The sequence below is a fragment of the Mastomys coucha genome, unplaced genomic scaffold (genome assembly GCF_008632895.1).
Source record: "Mastomys coucha isolate ucsf_1 unplaced genomic scaffold, UCSF_Mcou_1 pScaffold22, whole genome shotgun sequence".
Classification (NCBI taxonomy): Eukaryota; Metazoa; Chordata; class Mammalia; order Rodentia; family Muridae; genus Mastomys; species Mastomys coucha.
Window position 1 is genome coordinate 107836232 of NW_022196905.1, and position 21650 is coordinate 107857881.

The following is a 21650-nucleotide window of genomic DNA, read 5'->3' on the forward strand; positions in this document are numbered from 1 at the left end:
GGAACCAGTGGGGGGGGGTGGCAGGCAGGGAGCACGGGGACCAGTGGAGGGTGGCAGGCAGGGAACACTAGGATTGGTCGAAGGTGACAGACTCTTTCCTGAAGCCAGCAGTGCAAGCACAGCAGCCAGGAAGTGGAGAGAATGTTCCACACTGCAGGAGCCCCCAGAGTCTGATGGAAGCCGGTGGCAGGCAGTCATCCAGGCACACATCCTAGTCAATGCCCTTTGCCTGAAGGCCCATAGTGAGCCATGCGAGGTGAAGCCCCTGGGGGCTCTCTGGTGCTCCTCTTTGGTCATCAGGAACTCAAGCTCACAAAACCACCTATGGATACCTTTTCCTGTCTGATCTGAGGTAGAAGCCACAGTCCCAGAGGCCCAGGGCAGTCTGAGAGAGGAGGAGAGAAGACAGTGGGTGACTTCCACCCTTCTTTTTTTTTTTTTTGTTTTGTTTTGTTTTTTGTTTTTCGAGACAGGGTTTCTCTGTGTATCCCTGGCTGTCCTGGACCTCGCTCTGTAGACCAGGATGGCCTCGAACTCAGAAATCCACCTGCCTCTGCCTCCCAAGTGCTGGGATTAAAGGAGTGAGCCACCACTGCCCGGCATGACTTCCACCCTTCTACTGGAGGCCTCAGAAGTAGTGATTGTCATGTGCTAAGGCCTTGAGAATTCACCGGAGCTACTGAGGAAGCTAGAGTCAGGGTCCAGGTTGTCTGCAGCCTGCCGTCAAAGACCAGCTATTCACAGCCTCTGGAAGATGGCAGGGTGGTAAAGAAGGCCTTTGTGTAAGAGCAGTGGAATTAGCAAGCACAAAGGAGGTTGTGCAATCTTATTCCCTGACTTCATTTGAGACTCGTAGGGGGATAGGGACTTTTAACGTGATATAGCTCATCGTTGAGGAATCAAGAGTCAAGATAGCAAGGATCATGGTTTGTTGAATTCTGAGAGCCTGTGCTTTCTGAGCTCTGTTAGCTGGCAGTGCTGAGCCTGAGTGCAACTCATGGAGCTGTGCAAACCTTTCAGGAAGAGTGACAGCTCTGAACCTGTATGGTGTGGGTGGAGCTCACTTAGGCGGCAAGCACTGTGCCAGGTGAGACCTTTCCCCCATGAGGAGGTAACTACAGTGCTCATTTACAGGGGAGCAAACCCAAGCTCAGGAGAAGTGAAGCAACATCTCAAGCCATAAAACAGTTTACAGATGGTGCATTGATCTTATGAACTGCAGATAAACACATGCTTTCCCCAACATCTTTACTGACACACAGTTCACATACTGTAAGTTCCCCCTTACATGGCTGTTTGAATGAATGAAGTTTGAGCACATGGTCCCAAGCTGGTGGTATTTGTGGGGAGTTAGGTGGTGCGGCTTTGCTGGAGGAAGTACGTCACTGGGGGGCGGGCTTTGAGATTGTCCCACTCCTGCTTCATGCTCTGTCCACCACTACTGTAGACTGTTAACCCTAGGGGGACTGTAAGCCAAATGAACACTGTCATTGCAGTGACTGCTGTCCACAGTATTTTGTCACAGCAACAGAAAGTAGCTAACACACTCTCCGTTTAAGGTGGCCTAGCCCGCGGTGTCACTATGTCCACTGTCAGTGCCAGACATTTCCATCACTCTAACAAGAGCCTCATCCCATATACCCTCCCCCCCCATCATCTGAAGACTCCCACTTGCCAAATGGCATTCATCACCTGTGCCACCATCTCTGCCATCAAACAGTGGACTGTTGGCCTCAACTTAGCTATTTCTGGCACTCTACAAAGCTTGGTTTTTGTTTTTAACCTGTTAACACTTGAAATTCTAAAAAAAAAAAAAAAAGCATTTAAATTATTTTTAAATATAATAAGTAAAAAAGGAAAGCATGTGTGTGTGTGTGTGTGTTTGTATTCTTAGCATCTGCTTTTCCCTTCTCCCAGTCCCTTTTGTCCCAGGCAGCTAAAGTGTGTTCTGTCTCAGTGGATCTGAATGGTCTGGAAAGGCCACAGAAATAGATTGTGTAGTGTGGCCTTTTCTGTTTAGCATGCTGCTTTAGAGATTGATCTATGCTATGGCCTCCACCAGTTCTCCATTTTTATGACTCAATGGTATGCTTCTGTGTAGATAGACTATATCTTGTTCGCTTATAATATGGCTGCCCTGTTTAGCTTTTTAAAGAATTTCTAATTTTCAGGATAGTTGCACTTTTTGTTTTATTTTGAGACACCGTTTCTCTGTGCAGCCTGGGCTGTCCTGGAACTCAATGTGTAGCCCAGGCTGGCCTTAAACTCAGAGGTCGGCCTGCCTCTGCCTCCCGAGTTCTGGGACTAATTAGTTTTGGAGTGGATTCCTTAGGATGTTTTGTGTCTGCAATCCTGTAATACGTGCGTAAAAATGCTTTTATTGATGTGTAATCTTGTGTCTTTCTGTATGAGGCCTGCCATGTGAGTGCAGGTGCTCAGAAAGACTAGTTACCCTGGAACTAGAGTTATAGGCGGTTGTGAGCTTCCCTGTGTATGTTGGGAACCAAACTTGAGCCTTCTGCAGCATACGTGTTAGCTTGTTTCACTGTATATGGGCTGCAGGGGTAGAACTCAGGAGGTCAGGCTTGCGTGGACGAGCTTCCACCCGCGGAGATGCCTCCTCCACACCCACGCTCATTCTTGACTTGAACAGCTCTTGGTTTTAATAACCCAGGTCCCTTTTCTTGCCATTGTACCGAGGCATCTGTGGATGCAGACAACGTGTTCAGGGCCTTCTGCTTTGTTGGTTTGAAGGTTCCTTATCTCCTCTCACCTTTATTCCCCCACAGTTTTCAATCACACTGTCACCATAATGTAAGAGAAAGGGAGGCACGGCACTCTCTGGAGGGCCCTCAGCAGCCTTGCAGAACTTGATGCTAGTGTGTCTGTCTTTCTGTGGGTCATAACAGAAGAGAGCCAAGAACGTAGTTAGCTGGCGTTTGTGTTTACATCTGTCTAAGCATTGCTTGCCCGGGAGTGTTGGGTGCCGAGTGTCGGCTGCAGCCTCACTGGATTCGGTAGTACCCTTCCTATGGTAAATGCAGTAAATGCTGTGGAGACACTCCAGCATGGCTCGCAGTGTGCCACGCTCCCTTAGACCGAGCTTGAGGACTTTATGTAATGGAGGGAGGGAAGGTAATGTGCCTGCTAATTACTCCTTTACTGTTAGCATCACCTGTGCTCCTAGTTTGCAAATTCAAAGCCCTGCTACGTTCAGGAAACCAATTCTTTAATGCACGTTAGAGAGCAGGATGGTAGAAACTAAGAAATATAATACTTAGACCCTATTGTTCTGGTTGCAGTTTCTTTGGTGCAGTGGACTAGTCATACCCTTAAAGTCTGGGGAACCCTGGGGGAGGACGTGGACCATACATGGAGACAAGATAGTACAGTGGTCTCCCCCATTCAAGATTTTCCTTTATGTCAGCTTGACCCACCCTGGAGTCAACTAGATTCTAGGGTTGTCTGCTTAGGGTTGGCCAGTGGGCATGTCTGTGAGGGATTGTCTTAATTGGTTTAGTTGATGTGGGAAGACTCAGGCCACTGTGGGTGGCTCCATTCCCTGAAATGTGGTAACAGTAGAGAAACAGAGCTGAGAGCTGGCAAGTAAGCATGCATGTACATGGTTTTCTCTGTTCTTAGCTGCAGATGTGACCTGACCAGTGGTCTCAAGACTCCCGCCTTTTGTGATTTACCCAAAGCAATGGATAGTACCCTGGAGTTGTGAGCCAAATAAACTTACTCCCCCGCCCCTCCTTCCCCTCCTCCTAGCTGCTTGCTTGTCAGGGTATTTTATCACAGCAACAGAAGCAAAACTAGAGCATCAGCCTTGATCAGCCACACCTACCAAGTGGGAAATTCCGGGAAAACTCTTTCCTTCTCAATTGTGTGTTGCTGTGAGAAGGGTGGCGACTTTCCTACTGACTGCTCTGTCCTGCGGGTGACACGAGCCATGTCCTTGTTCAGAAAGCCCACACTGTGTGCTGCTGTCCGATGGTCACTGAGCAGCCACTGTGTGTGTATCAGATCTGTACATGGTGCGTGCGCACCACAGTATCTGCTCACATGATCTGAGTTTACCTCACGTCCCCAAAGTACAAGATGATATTGGCAACTGGAGTGTGCCCAAGGGGAAGCTAATGTTAGTTCTTCCAGTGCAGAGATGAAAAGGCTTAACTAATTAATTAGTTCTTTAAACAGAGTCAGAGCCCGGAAATTGCCATGTCGATCAAGCTGGACTTAAACTCAGAGAGATTCACAAGTCCCTGTCTTCAGGGTCCTGGGCTTAAAGATATGGGCCATATTGATCTTATTGTATGAATGTGTATGCAGGAAAATCATGGTATATTTATGGGATTCAGAACTTAGTTTCGGGCCCTCACAAGGACTCCTGGGACCTATCCCCTAGGGGAAGGGGTACCGTATTTATTTTAGCAGTGGGGAGAGTGCTGGGGCCTGGGACTGGCCTGGGCACCTCATGCTCAGCAGGCACACTGCTTCCTACGTCTTTTCCTCGATAACAGTTCTTATCTGCGTTGTGCCAGAGCTGTGATATAATTTTAGCAGAATGGGAGGTTGCGTAACTGTCAGATCGTGGCCGTTAACCCTCAGTCTGGCTCACCTTCCTCCCTCAGGCCTGTGAGGCGATTGTTTGGAGACTATGGTTTGTAACCAAACAACTCGACTCTCAAGGCAAAAGCACCTCTCTTTCCCAAGGGCCAATTGGGTTTAGATAGACTCGTGTTGTTCACTGTGTCCTTGGAAGAACTTGCAGAGCTTTGTGGCACAGGCAGCACCAGGACATTGGTCCACCAGACTGCCACTCAGCTCTGGAAGGAAGGACCGAAGACCTTTACCCTGGGAGTGTGGTCGGAACTCCACTGAGGCCAGTGGTGGGGGTGAAATCAAAGATCTGAGAGCCAGAAGTGCCCCTGCTGGCGAAATCTTAGTATTCACTCTTTGTACGCCCTCTTACTGTTAAAGACAGTAGTTTTGTGTGGACCAGGCAAGAACTCTTGTGTATGGGAGTCCTGCCTCTAGAGCTGCTTGTAGCCGAGGCAGTGTATGTTGCAGACTCAGTGTATGTTGGGAAGTGATTTCTGTACATGCGTGTCCACAGGCATGTCTGACAGGTCTCACTCCCAGTCAGTGGGCCTGCAGCTGCTGTGTGCTGTGCTGCCCCTGGGTATCTGGAATTCAGCACACACATGAGAGAAGGCCTTTGTAGCAAGCCCAGTGGAGAATGCAGGCTTACCCTGGCCCAAGTGTTCTTCTGAGCTCTCTGTTGCCCTACAGGCCATCCATCCTTGAATGTGAGTGCTGAGCTGAGCTTAAGAAGTCCCCACCATCTGTGGCTCAGGGCAGTTGCACCAGGAAAGCTCCTGGCCTTTTTGGGCTTCATTTGAATGGTGTTGAGAGCTTATGGGTTTGCATTGGAGGCCATGAGGCCTGCAGTCTTGTCTGTTTGTTAGGTGGGTAACTTTATAGAAAAAGGAACTCATTGCTTAAAAAAATTAAAACAAAAAAAGGAACATGGGCACTGTGATGGTGCACTCCTGAATTTCCCAGCATTGGGGCGTGGAGGCAGGAGGGGTGCAGAGCCAGTATGGGCTACTTGAGAACCTGTCTCAAACAAAAACAAAACCGGACCAATGCTGTGAGCATCTCCTTTGTTTCCATCCCGAGTTTGTGTCTGACTGGTGCTCATGAGCATGCTCGCTTTGCATGTCTGTTGCTGCAGTGTAACCACAGGGCGTTCTGTTTTTTCTGCACTTCCTAGGGGTTGGCAGTGCCCTTTCATGCTCCTTATATCCAGTATGTGATGCCAGTGTTTGCTTCACAGAATGCAGAGGCCTTGGACCCCCGGGGTCGGACATTACTGCACCTCGCGGTTTCTCTGGGGCATTTGGAATCTGCTCGAGTCTTGCTGCGACATAAAGCAGATGTGACCAAAGAGAATGGCCAGGGATGGACAGGCAAGTATACTTATCACCTACACATCCGTTTCAGTGTCTCTGGCTGAAGATGGTGAGTCTCAGTGGTAATGTTCCTCAGTCACCCGTGTCTCTCCGGACAAGGGGCAGGGATGACAAGATGGAGCCAGGATGCTGGTCCTTCCCGACACCTATGAGCAAGCCGGCATTACCCTGGGAGTGTGGTCGGAACTCCACTGAGGCCAGTGGTGGGGGTGAAATCAAAGATCTGAGAGCCAGAAGTGCCCCTGCTGGCGAAATCTTAGTGTTCACTCTTTGTACGCCCTCTTACTGTTAAAGACAGTAGTTTTGTGTGGACCAGGCAAGAACTCTTGTGTATGGGAGTCCTGCCTCTAGAGCTGCTTGTAGCCGAGGCAGTGTGAGTGCAGGAGGGGGCGTGATCAGGCCAATAAGCGTGCTACGTTTTCTTTAGTAAAGTGAGAGTTAGCAGCAGAAGTTATGGTCATGCGCCATAAACCCAACCTCAGCTCTCTGCCTGTCTGAGGCACATCCTGGTCTGTCTGAGGTACATCCTGGTCTTTGGGCTACCCCGAGCTACCCCGATGGCTTTTCATGTTGGGATGTGTCAGAGAGCATGAGGATGCTTCGTGATTCTGTCTCGCCCTTTTGTTTTCTAGTCTTACATGAAGCTGTGAGCACGGGTGATCCAGAGATGGTGTATACGGTCCTGCAACACCGAGACTACCACAACACATCCATGGCCCTTGAAGGTGTACCCGAGCTGCTGCACAAAATTCTTGAGGTAACCATAAGACCGGCCATGCCAAACTCTGAGCCAAACACTGCCACAATCTCTGGAGACCGCTCCACAGCCTTGGGTGTCTTCCTTAAGTCTTCAGAATAGTAAATATGACACTTCGTCGCCAAATAGTGCCAGCTTCCTCTTGTCTTGTTGAAGTGTGGAGCCTCCTACAAGTTATGTCTCTGGGGCACGATGCTTACCTCTCTCAGTGCCTCTTTAAATTTCAAGCTTGAGGACAGTGCTCGTCAAACACAATTTGCCTAGGGCCCTGTGCTGTTAGCAGAGCCCTGTGCTGAGGTGGTCACACAGGAACAGCGATGGGCCCAGGGTTGTACCTCACCACTCTGGTCACTTGTAGCCATTGCTCAAGTTGCTCTGGTAGTATTGCTTGTAGTATTGCTCTGGGCTTCCAGCCTAAGCACAGAAGTGACTTTCCAAGAACAGCTTCCTAGCAATTAGCTAGTTAAGTCAGTGTAGAGAGAGGGAAGAATTTGGCTATAAATGAAGCAACGGGTAGCCCGTATCTGGGCACTCTAGAACACTGTGTGCATGTGAAGCTTAAGGTAAATCCTGTGAAGATACTCATTTCCTAGGTAACCACAGTGAAATATCCCACAAAGTGTGAAGTGGTTACGTGTGTTCTTTTAAAAACATGCCTGTGTGCAGGCATGCAGAGGCCCCATGCTCTGCTTCTCTTACCTGTATCCCCTGAGGCTCAGCCGAGGATGCCCTTGAGCTTTTGATCCTCCTAACTCCACCTCCCAAGGCCAGGTCACCAGTGTGCCACCCTGCTGGCTTCATGCAGTGCTAGAGTGGAATTGGGGCTTCTGGCATGCTGGGCAAGCACCATGCACACTGAGCTATGCCACCAGTCTTCAACTGTCTGTTTTGACAAGGTGTTAAGATCCAGTGTAAAGGATTTAAAAAAAAAAAACAACCTGTATTGATCCTTAGAAGTGGATGCATTGATTTGTATCTGATGCTTCAAGATTTAGACAATGTCTAGATCGTTTTATTGTGGCACCAGCAGCTTTGTTGATGATTGTACATTTCAGTAATGTCTCCTCAGAACATATGTTAGCATTCCTTCCTTATTAGCTATCTCATGGAGGTTGAGTTTACCCAATAGTAAAATTTTGGTTGGTTTCACTCAGGAGAGATTTCCTTGCCTTCTGCCCTATGTGGGCACAAAAATGAATGGGGGTAATGGGAGGAGGGGGAACAATTCTCTATATAATCCACCTCCATCCCCACCCCTCTCTCCCTTAAGACAGGGTCTCACTATGTGGCCCCAGCTGTCCTAGAACTTACTCTGTAGATGAGGCTGGCCTTGAACTCAGATAATTTATCTTCCAGGTGCTGGGATTAAAGGCATACAACACTGAACCCAGCATGTCTCTCTTTTTGGACGGTTGGCTTTCTTTTTTTTTTTTAAGATTTTTGTTTTATTTATTTTAAGTGTATGAGTACACTGTACCTGTACAGATGGCCGTGAGCCATCATGTGTGTGGCTGCTGGGAATTGAACTCAGGCCCTGCTTGCTCCAACCCTTCTCTCTCCGGCCCCCAACTCGCTCTGGCCCTGCTCACTCTGGCCCCGCTCGCTCTGGTGTAATTCACTGTAGCTGTCTTCAGACACACCAGAAGAGGGCATCAGATCTCATCACAGGTGGTTGTGAGCCACCATGTGGTTGCTGGGATCCAAACTCAGGACCTTCGGAAGAGCAGTCAGTGCTCTTACCCGCTGAGCCATCTCGCCAGCCCTCTGTTGGCTTTCTTAAGTAGCTCTTCTAGAGCCTTATGTAAGAAATTAATGAGAGACAAAAAAGAAAAAAAAAATCCTAAACAAGAATGTTGCGGTGGTATGATTAAAGAAAGCCAAATTCTAAAAGTTTAAGAGGAAGCTGGGATGTTGGTTAAGCAGAGGGAGAATCCAGTTCCTGTGAAAGTGATGGCTAGCCTCGTTTCATGTTCATATGCTTACCCAGTAAACATGAAGCATTTCCCAGCACACCTACCCATTTACAGTCACGTTCCCCCCAGAAGGCAGGGGACTGACTTCCTGCTGTTGACTTTGGACATTACCCATATCGTATGGCAGCGTTAACTCTCTTAATGCTCGCAGCTCAGAGACCCAGTAAGGTTCCATTTCCATCTTTTTCCTGTTAACTTTTTTCTTTTTAAAGATGACACATTTATTTGGTGTGCGATGATGTGTGTTTACCACATCATGACACATTTATTTGGTGTGCGATGATGTGTGGGCATCAGAGGACATCTTATGGAAGTTGGTTCCACCAGCTCTCCTTCCACCGTGTGGGTCCTAGGGTGCGAACTTGGATTGTCAGGCCTGGCTGCTAACCCTTGCCCATGGAACCATGGAGCTGTCCTGAAGTATTCTCATCAGGATAAATGACAAATCAAATTAAAATATCTGTCTTATTGTATCCATACTTAGATTTTTTGCATTTCTCATCCCTCCCATAATTGTTTAAGATGCACATTAGCCGTGTGACACTTGCTTAGTTGGTAGTGCCATAGGTCTCCCCTCATAACCCTCTGTCTGCCCTTCAGGCCCCGGATTTCTATGTGCAGATGAAGTGGGAGTTCACCAGCTGGGGTGAGTGGCTGTGGGCCTGGGATTTATTTGTTCCCAAATTTGCGTAGTCTCTTTATAGGTTTACTTTCCTTTGTAAAAGCTGCTTGTGCAGAATGGGGAGGGCGTCTGTTTGTGTCGGGGGCTGGGGGGTGGATCTATGTGTTTTAATCCACATCTGGTTGATGCTCTGCATTCCCGTTTAGTCTCTGGTCTCTCTTTCTGAGTGTTGGTTTGGCCCTGAACATGCAGTAACAGCTTACAGACATGTGTGTCTCCTCCTTGCATTGTGTATCCCAGACACCCACTTTATCAGTTTAATTGCCTTTCTGTTATTTTTAGGGGTGAGTGGGGTGGGGCTGGTACAACCCTGCCTGACGTTCTATTCTGTGTAGCCCATACTGGCCGCAGTCAGTCCCCCTGCCCCTTGGTCTCCATGCTAGGACTACAGGTGTGTGCCCACACTTGCAGCTTCCCTAAAAAGCAGGGTCTCATTGTGGCCCCTGGGCCCCTGGGTGGAACGGCCTTCCTCCCTCAGCTCCCCATGTAGCTAGGAAGCCAGGACCAGGCATGCACCTGTTCCACCTGCCTGCCAGGCCAGCTTCCTAGTTTTAAATGCCTGTTTGTAATGCAAACACTTAATGACTTACCATGGTTTATTCCTTATGTTGTATGCTTGATTCTTTCAAACTTGTTATTCTGGGGGAAATGAGACAGAGTGGAATTGTTTTCTTTCTGGTTTTTCTTTTTTTAATTTAATTTACTACAAAATGTATGTCTTTCTCCAAAATGTCCTGTAAGTCAAATTTTTAAAAGATTTGTTTATTTCTTTTATGTATAAGTACACTCTAGCTGTCTTCAGACACAATAGAAGAGGTCATCAGACCCCATTACTGATGGTTGTAAGCCACCATGTGGTTGCTGGGATTTGAACTCAGGACCTCTGGAAGAGCAGTCAGTGCTCTTAACCGCTGAGCCATCTCTCTAGCCCTGATAAAGAGCAGATTTTAGACCCTCAATATATTTTGAATGGCAGCTGTACTATGGGAGCTGTGCCCACCAGCATTAGTACACGCGGGATCTGAGAAGGCCAGATATACACAGCCCCAGCCCTGGAGGGTCAGTTCAGGCCTTGGAAGGCTGATGGGAATCTGTGTACTGTTTTCTCTGATGTGCTGGAGGAAAAAGCTGAGTTTTCTTTGTTTATAATGTTAGGGATTGAGCCCCACTGAGCACATACTGTACTGCTGAGCTACAGCTCTAGCCTTCCTATTGCTTAGTTGTCTGTCTGTCTGTCTGTCTGTGGTACCAAGATAGAACCAAGTGCATGCGAGTGACCCACCACTGGGCTATGACTCTCACCACTTAAAATATTGTTTAGTTTAAATTGGTCTTATTAGGTTGTCTGGCTAGCCTCAAACTTGCTAGTGTGGCCCAGGCTGGCCTCAAAATAAAACTCCTTCCCCAGCCTCTGAGTGCTAGGGGTGCAGGCCTGTGGCATCACCGTGCCCAGCTCCCACTTCTGTTGTCAGGATGGAGCTCAAAGGGAGCGGTCCAGATGTGTGCGCCACTGCGATTGTATTTTACATACTCTGCCCTCTTTGCTAAAGTCAGAGTTCCTGGCCCATGAGTTCTGCTGGGCCCTTGTGTTCTTCTTGGTCATACACCTTTCTCTCTTTCCTCTCTCCTCCAGTGCCCTTGGTGTCTAGAATTTGCCCCAATGATGTCTGCCGCATATGGAAGAGTGGCGCCAAGCTGCGTGTGGACATCACCTTGCTAGGGTTTGAAAACATGAGCTGGATAAGAGGGAGGCGGAGTTTCATATTTAAGGGAGGAGGTGAGTGGTTGTGGGAATCCCTTTGTGGTTACTGAGTCAGGTCTCACTAGGTTGCCCTGGCTGGCCTGGACCTCTCCTGGCAGACCAGGCTGGCCTCTGCCTCCCGGTCTAGCTGCACAGTAATAGTTAACCGATAAAATGTATTTACATTTTATTCTTTATCTGTTTGATATTTGGTCTTCGTGGTTACTGTAAGTATTCGATTCTTCATCCCTCTTATTGTGGAGACTGGCTAGTTCCCTGCTTGTTCATTACTAGCACCAGTTGTCTATCACGTGTGAAACGCCGCCTTCTGTCCTGTGTTGCTTGAGTTCCTTTATGCTTGGGCGTGGTTCTGTGGTGAAGGGAGATGCAAGATGCTCATCAGTGTGCCCAGTAAATCACTTACATTAATGCTGTAGGAATGTTTTGTAAAGGTCATAGGTGAAATGCATTGCTAGTAAAGAAAGAAAATAGGTTTTAGAATCTCCACTTTTGGGAAGATGCTCCAGGGTCTCTGATGAGTTGTAGAGAGCTGGACAGAGGAAATCTGTCCAAGTAGAGTCAGTCAGTAATCAGTAAGTTCGGAGGGGGTGAGGCTCAGTGGGGAGGGGGCAGCAGGGAGGCCTCCGAGCTTCCTCATACTCCTTGCAGTGTGCTTCCTCACACTGGTCCTCTCCTTAACAGACAACTGGGCAGAGCTGATGGAGGTCAACCACGATGACCGAGTGGTCACTACCGAACACTTCGATCTTTCCCAAGAAATGGAGCGCCTCACCCTGGACCTGATGAAGCCAAAAAGCAGGGAGGTAGAAAGGCGGCTCACAAGCCCAGTCATCAACACCAGCCTGGACACGAAGAATGTCGCCTTTGAGAGGTACGGATGGGTGAGACTCCAGTCTACCATCTCGTCTGGGGACTGCTTTCATTAATGACAAGCTTGTAGTAATGGAAAGTTATGACTAGATTGCAACTTTTCTAATATGGCATAATGCTAGTGGTTTAACAGTGATCTCCAGGGCTAATCAAACAGGCATCATAATTGATGTGTTGTGCGAATAACTCTGGTCCCTGCATTCTTCTGTGGGTCCCTTCTTCAAAGCTCCCTGGATCTTTTTATGTTTTGGTAGTTTTGGATGCATAACACTCCTTCATTTCAAAATGTGGAACTTTGAGTTTCTTGAAGCTAGAATTGACCAGAATTGTATTGACATTAGGTAGTCAAATTTATACTTACCCCAGTCCCACCCATGAGGCAACAGCATAGAAGACACATCTGAAGGCTGCTCAGTTCTTTCTAGATCCTATGAGGAACGCTCTCCAGAGAGCTCTGTATCCCAATGAGACGCCATCTGTAGATGTCCACTGACACAGCCATCCTGTGGGGTGTGCTGGGCAGGGCAGGGACACTCTGAGCAGGAAGGAAATAGAATCTGCCATATCTCTCTGATTCTGAGCTCAATGAACCAAGGGAGTCTGCAGCATCCCTGGCATTTGCCTAGGATGTCACATCTGCTGCCTATGAATCAGTATAGCCTGAGCTAATCTGGACCTTGTTCCTAGATCCGGGCCTTCTTCTCTTCATGAATGTGCTAACTGATTGATCTCTTTAACATTGTTTTCTTCTGCTCCCACTATAAAATTGATGAAGAAAACTCAAAGACATCTCTTTAGTCAAATCTAAAACATAATTGCCCTTTTCTTTTTGTTCATTAAAGCCACAAAGGGACATGGCGGCCATGCCACCTTTCAGGGCTGCCTCTGCTTCAGAAGCAGGAACTGGATTCTGAAGGAAATCCTTTTGCCAGTCTCCCGGCTAGGGACACTGAGGTTTAGGGGCCACTGTGGGGTCCTGTGCCGGCTCTTGGCCTGATGTCCTTAGATTTCAGCATGAGCCTCACAGGCAGGGCGACCCGCAGAGGCTCTAGACTAGAGGAGGCCACTGTTGTGGCACAGCCCATCAGCCAAGATGAGAGCAGCCTGGGTAAGTGACAGTGGCTGTGGCAAGAGTCCCGACTCCACAGCTGTTTCCTTACGGGGAGGAGTGGGCTTGAGAGTGGATGGAGCGCCTGGGATCCGGGGCCCTACTCTGGGACTCTGCACCGCTCATCAGGCGTTGTTAAAGCCAGCCGTTGTTTGCTGGGAAGTAGAGCCTATCCAGGGTGTGGCAATTCCTGGCCTTAGTCCACCGAGTGCAGATGGGGAAACAAGAGTGTGTCCCTGTGTACCGAGGACGAAGGTACATTGTGTATTTGCGTGGTCGCAGAGTTTTCAGATAGCCAGCTCAAGCTGGCTTTCCTGAAGCTGACAATGAGCAGAGGCGAGGGCATTGAAAGACAGCTGGTATTTTGTTTTGTTTTAATGATGTTCATATGTGATCAGTGAATGTAGGAATAAATAGAGATTGGAGCTGTTTGCTCCGGAGTGTGAGGTTTGCTGATTCAAAGATGTATGACCATCCAGTGGAGGCTCTCTCTGTGGTTCTTTGCCATGTTGCAACAGTTACTATTGTCCTTTTCCTGTGCCTATACTAGGTATTTGATGCTTACAAAATACTACCCTTCCTGATGAGTTTCTGGAGACAGTATGTAACTGGCCGAACTTTGGTTTATACTCTTTTCCTAAATGCTATACCATATGAACAACATCCTTGCCACTTCAGAGCCACTTTTAAACTTCATAATATTGAGTCACAGCACTTGCTATGTGGCCTTTGTTGTGTTGGTCTCAGGTGTGACAGGCGGAAGGAAGCTGGAAGCTCTGTCTTCAGATGCCTGTGCATGCAAAGCTGACAGAGGCCCAAGGAGTCACAGCTGGGTTTAACACAGGGGAGTCTGAGCTTTCTAACTCAGTTGCTGTCAGAGCGGGGCTGCCAAGGACAGCCGAAGTGGTGGTGTGGAGAGCAAATGAGGGCAGCCGAGGAGCAGGGCACGTCACGTCCACCTAGCACCAGGGCAGCGAGGAACAGAGTTGACCAAAGGAGCATCATGGGTTTTAGTTACTGGTGGCAGCAAGGGCTGCTAGTCAGCGGGGTGTGGCCCGGTGCCCTGTTCTTGTTTGAACAGTGTAAGTTAGAGTAGCCAGCCTTTTCCAGAGTCCCTTTAGGACTCCATCTCTTGCTGTGTGGGGTCATCTTCACCCAAGAGGAAAATTAATACCTGTGGGTCTTCCTTTTATGATGGGTTAAAACAGATCTATAAAACTCAGTATGGTGTTACTTAAAACTCAGCTCCTCGGCTGCCCTCATTTGCTCTCCACACCACCACTTCGGCTGCCTGATTTGATTTACTGGAATCCCACTAGAAATTCCTTTCTCTGGAATTTATGTTATGGAAATATAAAATTTACAAACTGCATTTTGCTTTTGTGAGCTGGCTAGCTTGCCACCATCCTCTGAGCTTCCTCTGTCACAAGACAGAGTAAGGGCAGACTGATGGCAGCTCCACACAGTGCCAGGCAAAGCTAGGGTGTGACGTTCTAGACCAAGACAGTGCTGATGGGCTCCTCCCAGGCAGGGCAAGCTGCTCTGAAAAGGAGCCACGGCCAGGAGTGGTGGGAAGCTCTTGCCTGTAACTTCAGCACTTTGGAGGCAAGAGGCTTACAGGTTTGGGGCAGTCTGGCCCACATAGCAAGATCTGGTCTTTAAACAAAAACATAAGAAAACTATTCAGAACTTAGAGGCTCTTCTCAGGTCCTGAATACATTTTCCCCTAGATGTGTGTAGCCCCGATGGACTGGGTTTGTAAGCATATAGCCCATGCTACAGGTGCAGCTACAACCCAGGCTGCCTCAAAAGTCACCCGTAGATTGGAATCAGCGGCAGAGTTGAAAAGCCACTCTTCATGTCCTTCCTCCCTGCTAGACCTGACGATGAACACATGATTCTCTGGTCATTTTGAAAGCTTTACTCGCTTTCCCTAGCCTTTCAACATTGTTATGGGTTCTGACTCCTCCTGCCTTTCTCCTAGAGGCGGGGAGCTATGTGTTCATAATTCTGAGAGTAGATGGAGAAGAGACTCTTATGTCCTTGCCTCAGTAGATGACCCAGATACAAGCAAGCAAGACCTTGGACATGGGTCATCTTCACTCATTACTTTAAGACAGCTGTCCAACAGATGTCATGACTTTTGCCCCCCAGTACTGGCAGGTCCTGTACAGAAGCCAAAAGTGGAAGCTTTCTTTGCCTGGAGTGCAGCACATGGATAACTGTGGGAGGGGGAGGGGATGTCTAAGCCATCTGTCTCTGGTCTCATCCTTTTGTGGACAGTGAGACCACGATTTCCAACTGTCCTTCACTAATGTTGGGGGCGGAGGAGGCTGTAAGGGCTGCAAGGGTGAACTCTGAATGGCGTGTTGTACATGTGGAAATTTGTGGTGTTCACTTTTGTCAGAATTAAATCCGGATTCTGGGGCTGGAGGACAGATAAAGCCGAAGTTGTTAATGGTTACGAAGCAAAGGTAAAAACAAACTCTTCAAATAACATTTCCTTTAGCTTTTTAGGTGCTGTGCAAATGAGGGTCTGTTCTGATTGCTTCCCTGCGTCTGCCAGGCCAGAAGGACTGTCCCGGGGTTACGTTCTAGTACATCTCCTGCTCTGCTCAATGTTTTATCTTACTGATTTTCTTCAGAAAATGGGACAGCATGCCCTGAGCACGTCCATAGCTTTATGGATGTCCAGAAATGAGAGTCGTTCCTTTTTCAAATTACTATATTATTATTACTACTACTACTACTACTACTACTACTACTACTACTACTACTACTATTGAATTTAGTCAGTTTATCTCTTTTAAAGAAGATATCATGTAGGAAATAGCTTATGTGATCCTTTGTTACTTAAGCTTTAGGTAATTTCTTTAGCTGAAGCCTCAGCTCTTAAAAAAGAAAAGAAAAGAAAAGAAATGGCTGCAGCGGCGTTAGTCCTGGAAACCCTGCAGCAGCGACGGGGTGTCTGTGGGTGGCGTTAGTCCTGGAAACCCTGCAGCAGCGACAGGGCGTCTGTGGGATCATCTGGTATTGCGTCAGCTGAAGGCTGCTTGCTAGCCTTTCCTTAGTGTACAGCAGGGATGGAGGGAGCCAGGTGCAGTAGGGTCTTCTGCTGGCCTTTGAGGGAGCAAAAACAGCTCCATCATGCTCAGCAAGATGCATTTAGAAACAGCTGCTGTGGTGCAGAGTGAGGTCTGCGCAGCTATCAACACACCGCCTGACAGACAGCAAGTGCTCCCTCTGGCAATCAGAATCTTTTCTTGTCAGTAGAAAGAATGCTGGTTTTCCCTGGTCTCCCAGGTCTAGAGAGCCTAGGACTGGCTTAGTCGGTATTGTCAGGAGAGCACCACAGGTCACAGGAGCCAGGAGCCCGGTGGACACCCTATCTGCAGGACACCCGCCAAGCCCCTTTAGCCTGAGGGTGCAGAGTAACTGGCGGCCGGAGCTGTCTATCTGAGGGGCTGAGGCTGTTGGCCAGTTCTCGATTTTATTTTGCTGGATTTGCTTGACTTGCCAACTTCAGCATTCTTGGTCTTGCTGTGAGTGTGTTGGCTTTCAGTCCCCTGTGTCACAACTGTCTCTTGCATACATCCCTCAAGGTTTACTCGGTAAACAATGTGAACGTGATAACCAAGATCCGCACAGAGCACCTGACAGAGGAAGAGAAGAAGAGATACAAAGGTAAGCCCCGCCTCCTCCCTCACTGACAAAGGTAAGCCCCGCCTCCTCCCTCACTGACAAAGGTAAGCCCCGCCTCCTCCCCACACTGACATATTGATTGTGCGGACCAGCGGTTCCCAACCTTCCTACACTGTGACCCTTTAATACAGTTCCTCATGTTGTGGCAACCTCCTAACTATAAAATTATTTTTGTTGCTACTTTGTAACTGTAATTTTTCTACTGTTACAATCCATGATGTAAATATTTATATTTTCCAGTGGTTTAAGGTGATCCCTGTGAAAAGATCCACCGACTCCCAGAGGAGTCAAGGTCTACAGGTTGAAACTGCTGGTTGTAGATAGTGCTGTGTTTTCTTTGGGGCAAATGTGTTTGGACATGGGAAACCTAACGTTTCTTTGTAAAAATTTCCTTAGTTTGGCTCATTTGAGGAATTTTTCCTGGTTGGTTTCAGTTGTAATTAAAGGCACTCGAGAGGGCTTACTTCCACACTGTGGCGATACCTGTTGGCGGCGGCAGCAGCAGCAATGGAGAGAGTGAAGAGCTGGGATCTCGTCCTTATGATAGGTGGCTTTGCTGCCATTATAGTGACAGGATTTTCGGGGAACTTGGGCTCTGGGCTGAATCCCTGTGGATCTGTGGTTACTATATACCAGCTTTGCCAGCTCTGTGGCCTTGTGAAACTGTCTCTGCAGTGGGCCTCTTTCCTGTGTAGTAAAATGGAGCTGGTGCTGGGCCAGTTTTACAGTCACTGAGAGGAATATGAGTTGCCTCATGCAAACATTTAGAAAGTGCAGGCAATTATAGTTGGCTGCCAACTGCCTTTTCTCTGGGTGGGCAGGCGGCTGGCAGAACACAGCAGTGGGGGCCACGGAGGGAAGAGATCCAGCCCAGCCTCACCCCAAGGCTCCCCAGTGCTGCAGCTGCTCTGCTTGAATTCCTGTCCTGTTTTTTTTTTTCATTTTCCCAATTGACCTGTGTTGATCGCATGTAATGGTAGGCTCCATGGTGAGTGCTTGGAGGCTTGGAGGTTTTTTTTTTTTTTTTTTTTTTCGGTTTTTGGAGACAGGGTTTCTCTGTGTAGCCCTAGCTGTCCTGGAACTCACTCTGTAGACCAGGCTGGCCTTGAACTCAGAAATCCGCCTGCCTCTGCCTCCCAAGTGCTGGGATTAAAGGTGTAAGCCACCACTGCCCGGCGAGTGCTTGGATTCTTACACGGTCCCTCCAGGTTAAAGCTCCTGATAAAAGGATGCTAAAGAGAACCTTGCCTTGGTGGGTGGCTTTTATCTCCACACCTACAAATGGAATCCCTACCATAGGTAGCTTGGATCAGAAGCGAGGAATCGTGGTGAGGGGCCTATTGATCTTTCCTTCTCTCTAGAGGACCGGAACCCACTGGAGTCTCTGCTTGGAACTGTGGAACATCAGTTTGGTGCTCAAGGGGTGAGTTGACGACAGGCTATTTAGGGGAACTTAATGACAAGATTGTCTCTTGTTTGCGATGGCGGCTGCTGGGTCCTGAGCAGCTCACTTGACTTGGGAAGACTCCCAAGAGAGCTCCTGGGAGAGAACTGGATGAATGAAACTGAAAATTCAAGGTTTTGGAGGAAGGGTAGATCCTAGAAACGGGCTCTCTCTCTGATAAACAAGGATCGTCTCTGAGTGTGGCTCTTAAGCCAAGCTGGCTTTATTCTGCAGCATGGCTCCTTATGCATGCTAACCAGGCATCTGGATCAATGATGTCACTGAGGGTCAGGAGATGCAGCTTCCTTTGTGGCGCTGAAGCTGGAGACGTGAACGCCAAGTCCTCTAAATCCCCGTCTTTCGAACGTGGATGTCTTGTCTAGCAGGACATAGAGATGGGGAGAGGGCATGGACTTTTAATGGGTAGACCTGTTTCTGCCAGCTCCGTGTAGTGCCTGTCCTGTAGACCTGCCTGCTCCACAGAGTAACTTACCTCTTCATGAAGCTGTAGTAGGCCTGTGCTTTAAAGTCAGGCAGTCTTGACTCTCCTTAGTTCTGGCTCAGCAGGACCTCACGACGGAGTGTGCCACTGTGAACAACCCCACAGCCATCACGCCTGACGAGTACTTTGACGAAGACTTTGACCTGAAAGACAGGGACATTGGAAGGCCAAAAGAACTGACGATTAGAACGCAGAAGTAAGTTTAAGACCTGGATGCGCTTCCGTCTCTGTGGTTTGCTGATCCCTTGCCCCTTTCCTTTAAACGTAATGTTAAGGTTCCCTCCACCACCTTAAAAGATTTATTTATTTTATGTATATGAGTACACTTGCTGTCTTCATATACACCAGAAGAGGGCAGACATCAGATCCCATTAAAGAAGGTTGTGAGCCACCACTGGTTGTTGGGAATTGAACTCAGGACCTCTGGAAGAGCAGTCAGTGCTCTGAACTGCTGAGCCATCTCTCCAGCCCAATGTCAGGTTCTTAATCTGGCAAAAACCAACAGCCAGTGGCAACCTGCCTTTGTCAGAGAGGACAGAGATAGAGGAGCTCATATGTATGCGTGCATGTGTGTGTGTTTTACTGCCAGTAAATCTAGCTGGTGCACCGGGCAGTGTTGGCACATGCCTTTAGTCCCAGCACCTGGGAGGCAGAGGCAGGTGGATTTCTGAGTTCGAGGCCAGCCTGGTCTACAGAGTGAGTTCCAGGACAGCCAGGGCTACACAGAGAAACCCTGTCTCGAAAAAACAACAAACAAACAAATGAAAAATGTAGTGGTGAATTGAAATGCAGTCAGGCAGCCTGATACATGGATAGGCAGCAATGCAGACCTTTCTCCTCATGAGTTCCTTGGGGTTCGAGTCCCTCGAGAGTCCTGAGCTCAGGGCTAATGAGGAGGTGGGGTTCGGGAGGGTGCTGTGTGTCTAGCCTTCTGAGTGGCAGTGACCTGCCTCTTGGCTGTCTACCATGCAGGTTTAAAGCTACACTGTGGATGTGTGAGGAGTTCCCACTCTCCCTTGTGGAGCAGGTCATCCCAATCATCGACCTCATGGCTCGAACCAGCGCTCACTTTGCCAGATTGAGAGATTTCATCAAATTGGACTTCCCTCCTGGATTCCCTGTCAAGATAGGTATGGTTAAATTCGATCGAGGGGCGGGCCTTTGCTTATTCTGCCTGTTTGTGAAGGACACCAAACCTGCTTCAGGGAAATGGAGTGTACTAAGGACAAATTAGCAGCAAGGTGTGGCGGTGCTTAAGAGACAGGGACAGTGGGGTGGATTTCTGTGAGTTTGAAGCCAACTTGTTCTAACCAGGAAGTTCTAAGACAGCCAGGGCTATGTAGAGAGACCTTGTCTTAAGATAAAAACAACAATAATGTTTAAAAAAAAAATTAGCAGAGCTGGGCTGGTGGCTCACACCATTAATCTCAACACTCAGAAACAGAAGCAGGTGAATCTCTGAGTTCTAGACTAGCCAGGGTTGTATAGAGAAACCTTGTCTCAAAAACCCAAAACCAAGGAAGTTAGTGCATGATAAACAGAGCAGAGGAGGCCAGCACTATCCTCTGGCGGGGCAGCATCGGAGGCTTGATAGGATGAGTGATTCCTTTTGTTAGCAGCCAGTAGTTCTGTGTACCGATGGTGCTGACAGGGTGGGATGGCCAGGAGTGCTGGCCCCCCCCAATCCCAGCACCCAGCAGACAGAAGCAGGCAAAACTGGATGCCTCTGAGGTCAGCCTGGTCTACATGAGAAGTTCCAGACAGAGCTACAGTATGAAGCCCTTCTCAAAAAGCAACCCTCCTCCCCATCCCCATCCCCCCAAAACAAACATGGATCCTAGTTTTAGTGTACCATTAATGTAAGCAAAACTTCAAACTGGGTAATTTTATTTTGAACTTTTTGAATTATTCTTGGTTATTGATATTCTGTTAATACTTTGATAATTCCGTGTGTGTGTGTGTGTGTGTGTGTGTGTGTGTGTGTGTGTGTGCGCTCGCTCGCGCTTGAGTGCGTGCACACTTTTAATCATCCACATACCCTAACTGCTCACCCCGACCCTTAGATAACTTGAATGAAGGCATTTGACAGGAAGATCTTTTGATGTATAGACATGCTTTAGGTGTTGGCATAGCTTAGACAATGCTGTTTGGGTTTTGGATAGTTGAGTACTTGTGACACCTGACTCCTGTCTTGACCACTTACTTCACCTTGTCTGACTCTGTGGACTCTGGGTGGGAGATGCGCTGCTGTGGGGACTGAAGGAAGCGTGCTAATAAAGCATGCTCCACGTAGTATTATCAAATGATTACTGTTCTCTGTGACACTAATAAAAGCTTTTGTTGATCAGAAATTCCCTTATTCCACGTTTTAAACGCACGGATTACATTTGGAAATGTCAATGGCTGTAGTACTGCTGAAGAGAGCCAGAGTGTGGAGGGGACCCAGGCCGATGCAGGTAAAACCGTAAGCCAGGACTTTAAAATCATGTTTTGGAGCCTAAACATTCTGAAATGAAGCAAATCTGTGTTTGAGAAGAGGGGAGTTTAAGTGGAAAACAACTTCGACTGGTGTGCTCTGGCCATGCTCTCAGGAGGCCACATCTTTCTCCTTTACAGTCCACTCTTTCCTTCATTATGATCATATGTGAATTTTCCACCAAGGAAAATCAAAGAACAAAAAGCTGTGTTGCGGTGAATTTTACTATCAAGATTATTATCCCTTTAAAGTCTCCAGTAGCAAACTGAAGGACGATGACTTTTATCATGGCTTCTTTGTCTTACCTTTTATTGTCTGATTACATTTAGCTATAGCCCTGTAGCACTGGAGGTGGAGCCAGGAGCCTCCCTGCCCGACTCCTCCCCACCCCCCACC

General features: G+C 48.1%; 1 protein-coding gene and 1 long non-coding RNA gene across 7 annotated transcripts in view; one reads left to right on the top strand and one right to left on the bottom strand.

Annotated features, from left to right (window-relative positions):
* The window catches only part of Ankrd13a (ankyrin repeat domain 13A), a 32432-nt gene that overhangs the window by 5914 nt on the left and 4868 nt on the right, over positions 1-21650 (top strand). Inside the window, exons 2-12 of one of the 4 annotated variants that reach the window (XM_031337522.1) lie at positions 5843-5975; positions 6611-6735; positions 9309-9354; positions 11024-11167; positions 11834-12023; positions 15538-15604; positions 16733-16814; positions 18194-18255; positions 18844-18974; positions 19751-19908; positions 21127-21234. In XM_031337522.1, coding sequence (XP_031193382.1) covers positions 5843-5975; positions 6611-6735; positions 9309-9354; positions 11024-11167; positions 11834-12023; positions 15538-15604; positions 16733-16814; positions 18194-18255; positions 18844-18974; positions 19751-19908; positions 21127-21234 — 1246 coding nt within the window. Of the gene's footprint in view, positions 1-5779; positions 5976-6610; positions 6736-9308; positions 9355-11023; positions 11168-11833; positions 12024-15537; positions 15605-16732; positions 16815-18193; positions 18256-18840; positions 18975-19750; positions 19909-21126; positions 21235-21650 lie in introns of all 4 variants that reach the window. The other 3 variants (XM_031337523.1, XM_031337520.1, XM_031337521.1) reach the window with 3 other exon arrangements.
* LOC116068233 overlaps positions 15913-21650 on the bottom strand; it is a 19673-nt gene continuing 13935 nt past the window's right edge. For all 3 annotated transcript variants that reach the window (XR_004109504.1, XR_004109505.1, XR_004109506.1), the window contains 2 exons: positions 18770-18921; positions 15913-16783 (listed from right to left, as the gene is read on the bottom strand). This is a non-coding gene — a long non-coding RNA (uncharacterized LOC116068233). The remainder of the gene's footprint in view (positions 16784-18769; positions 18922-21650) is intronic.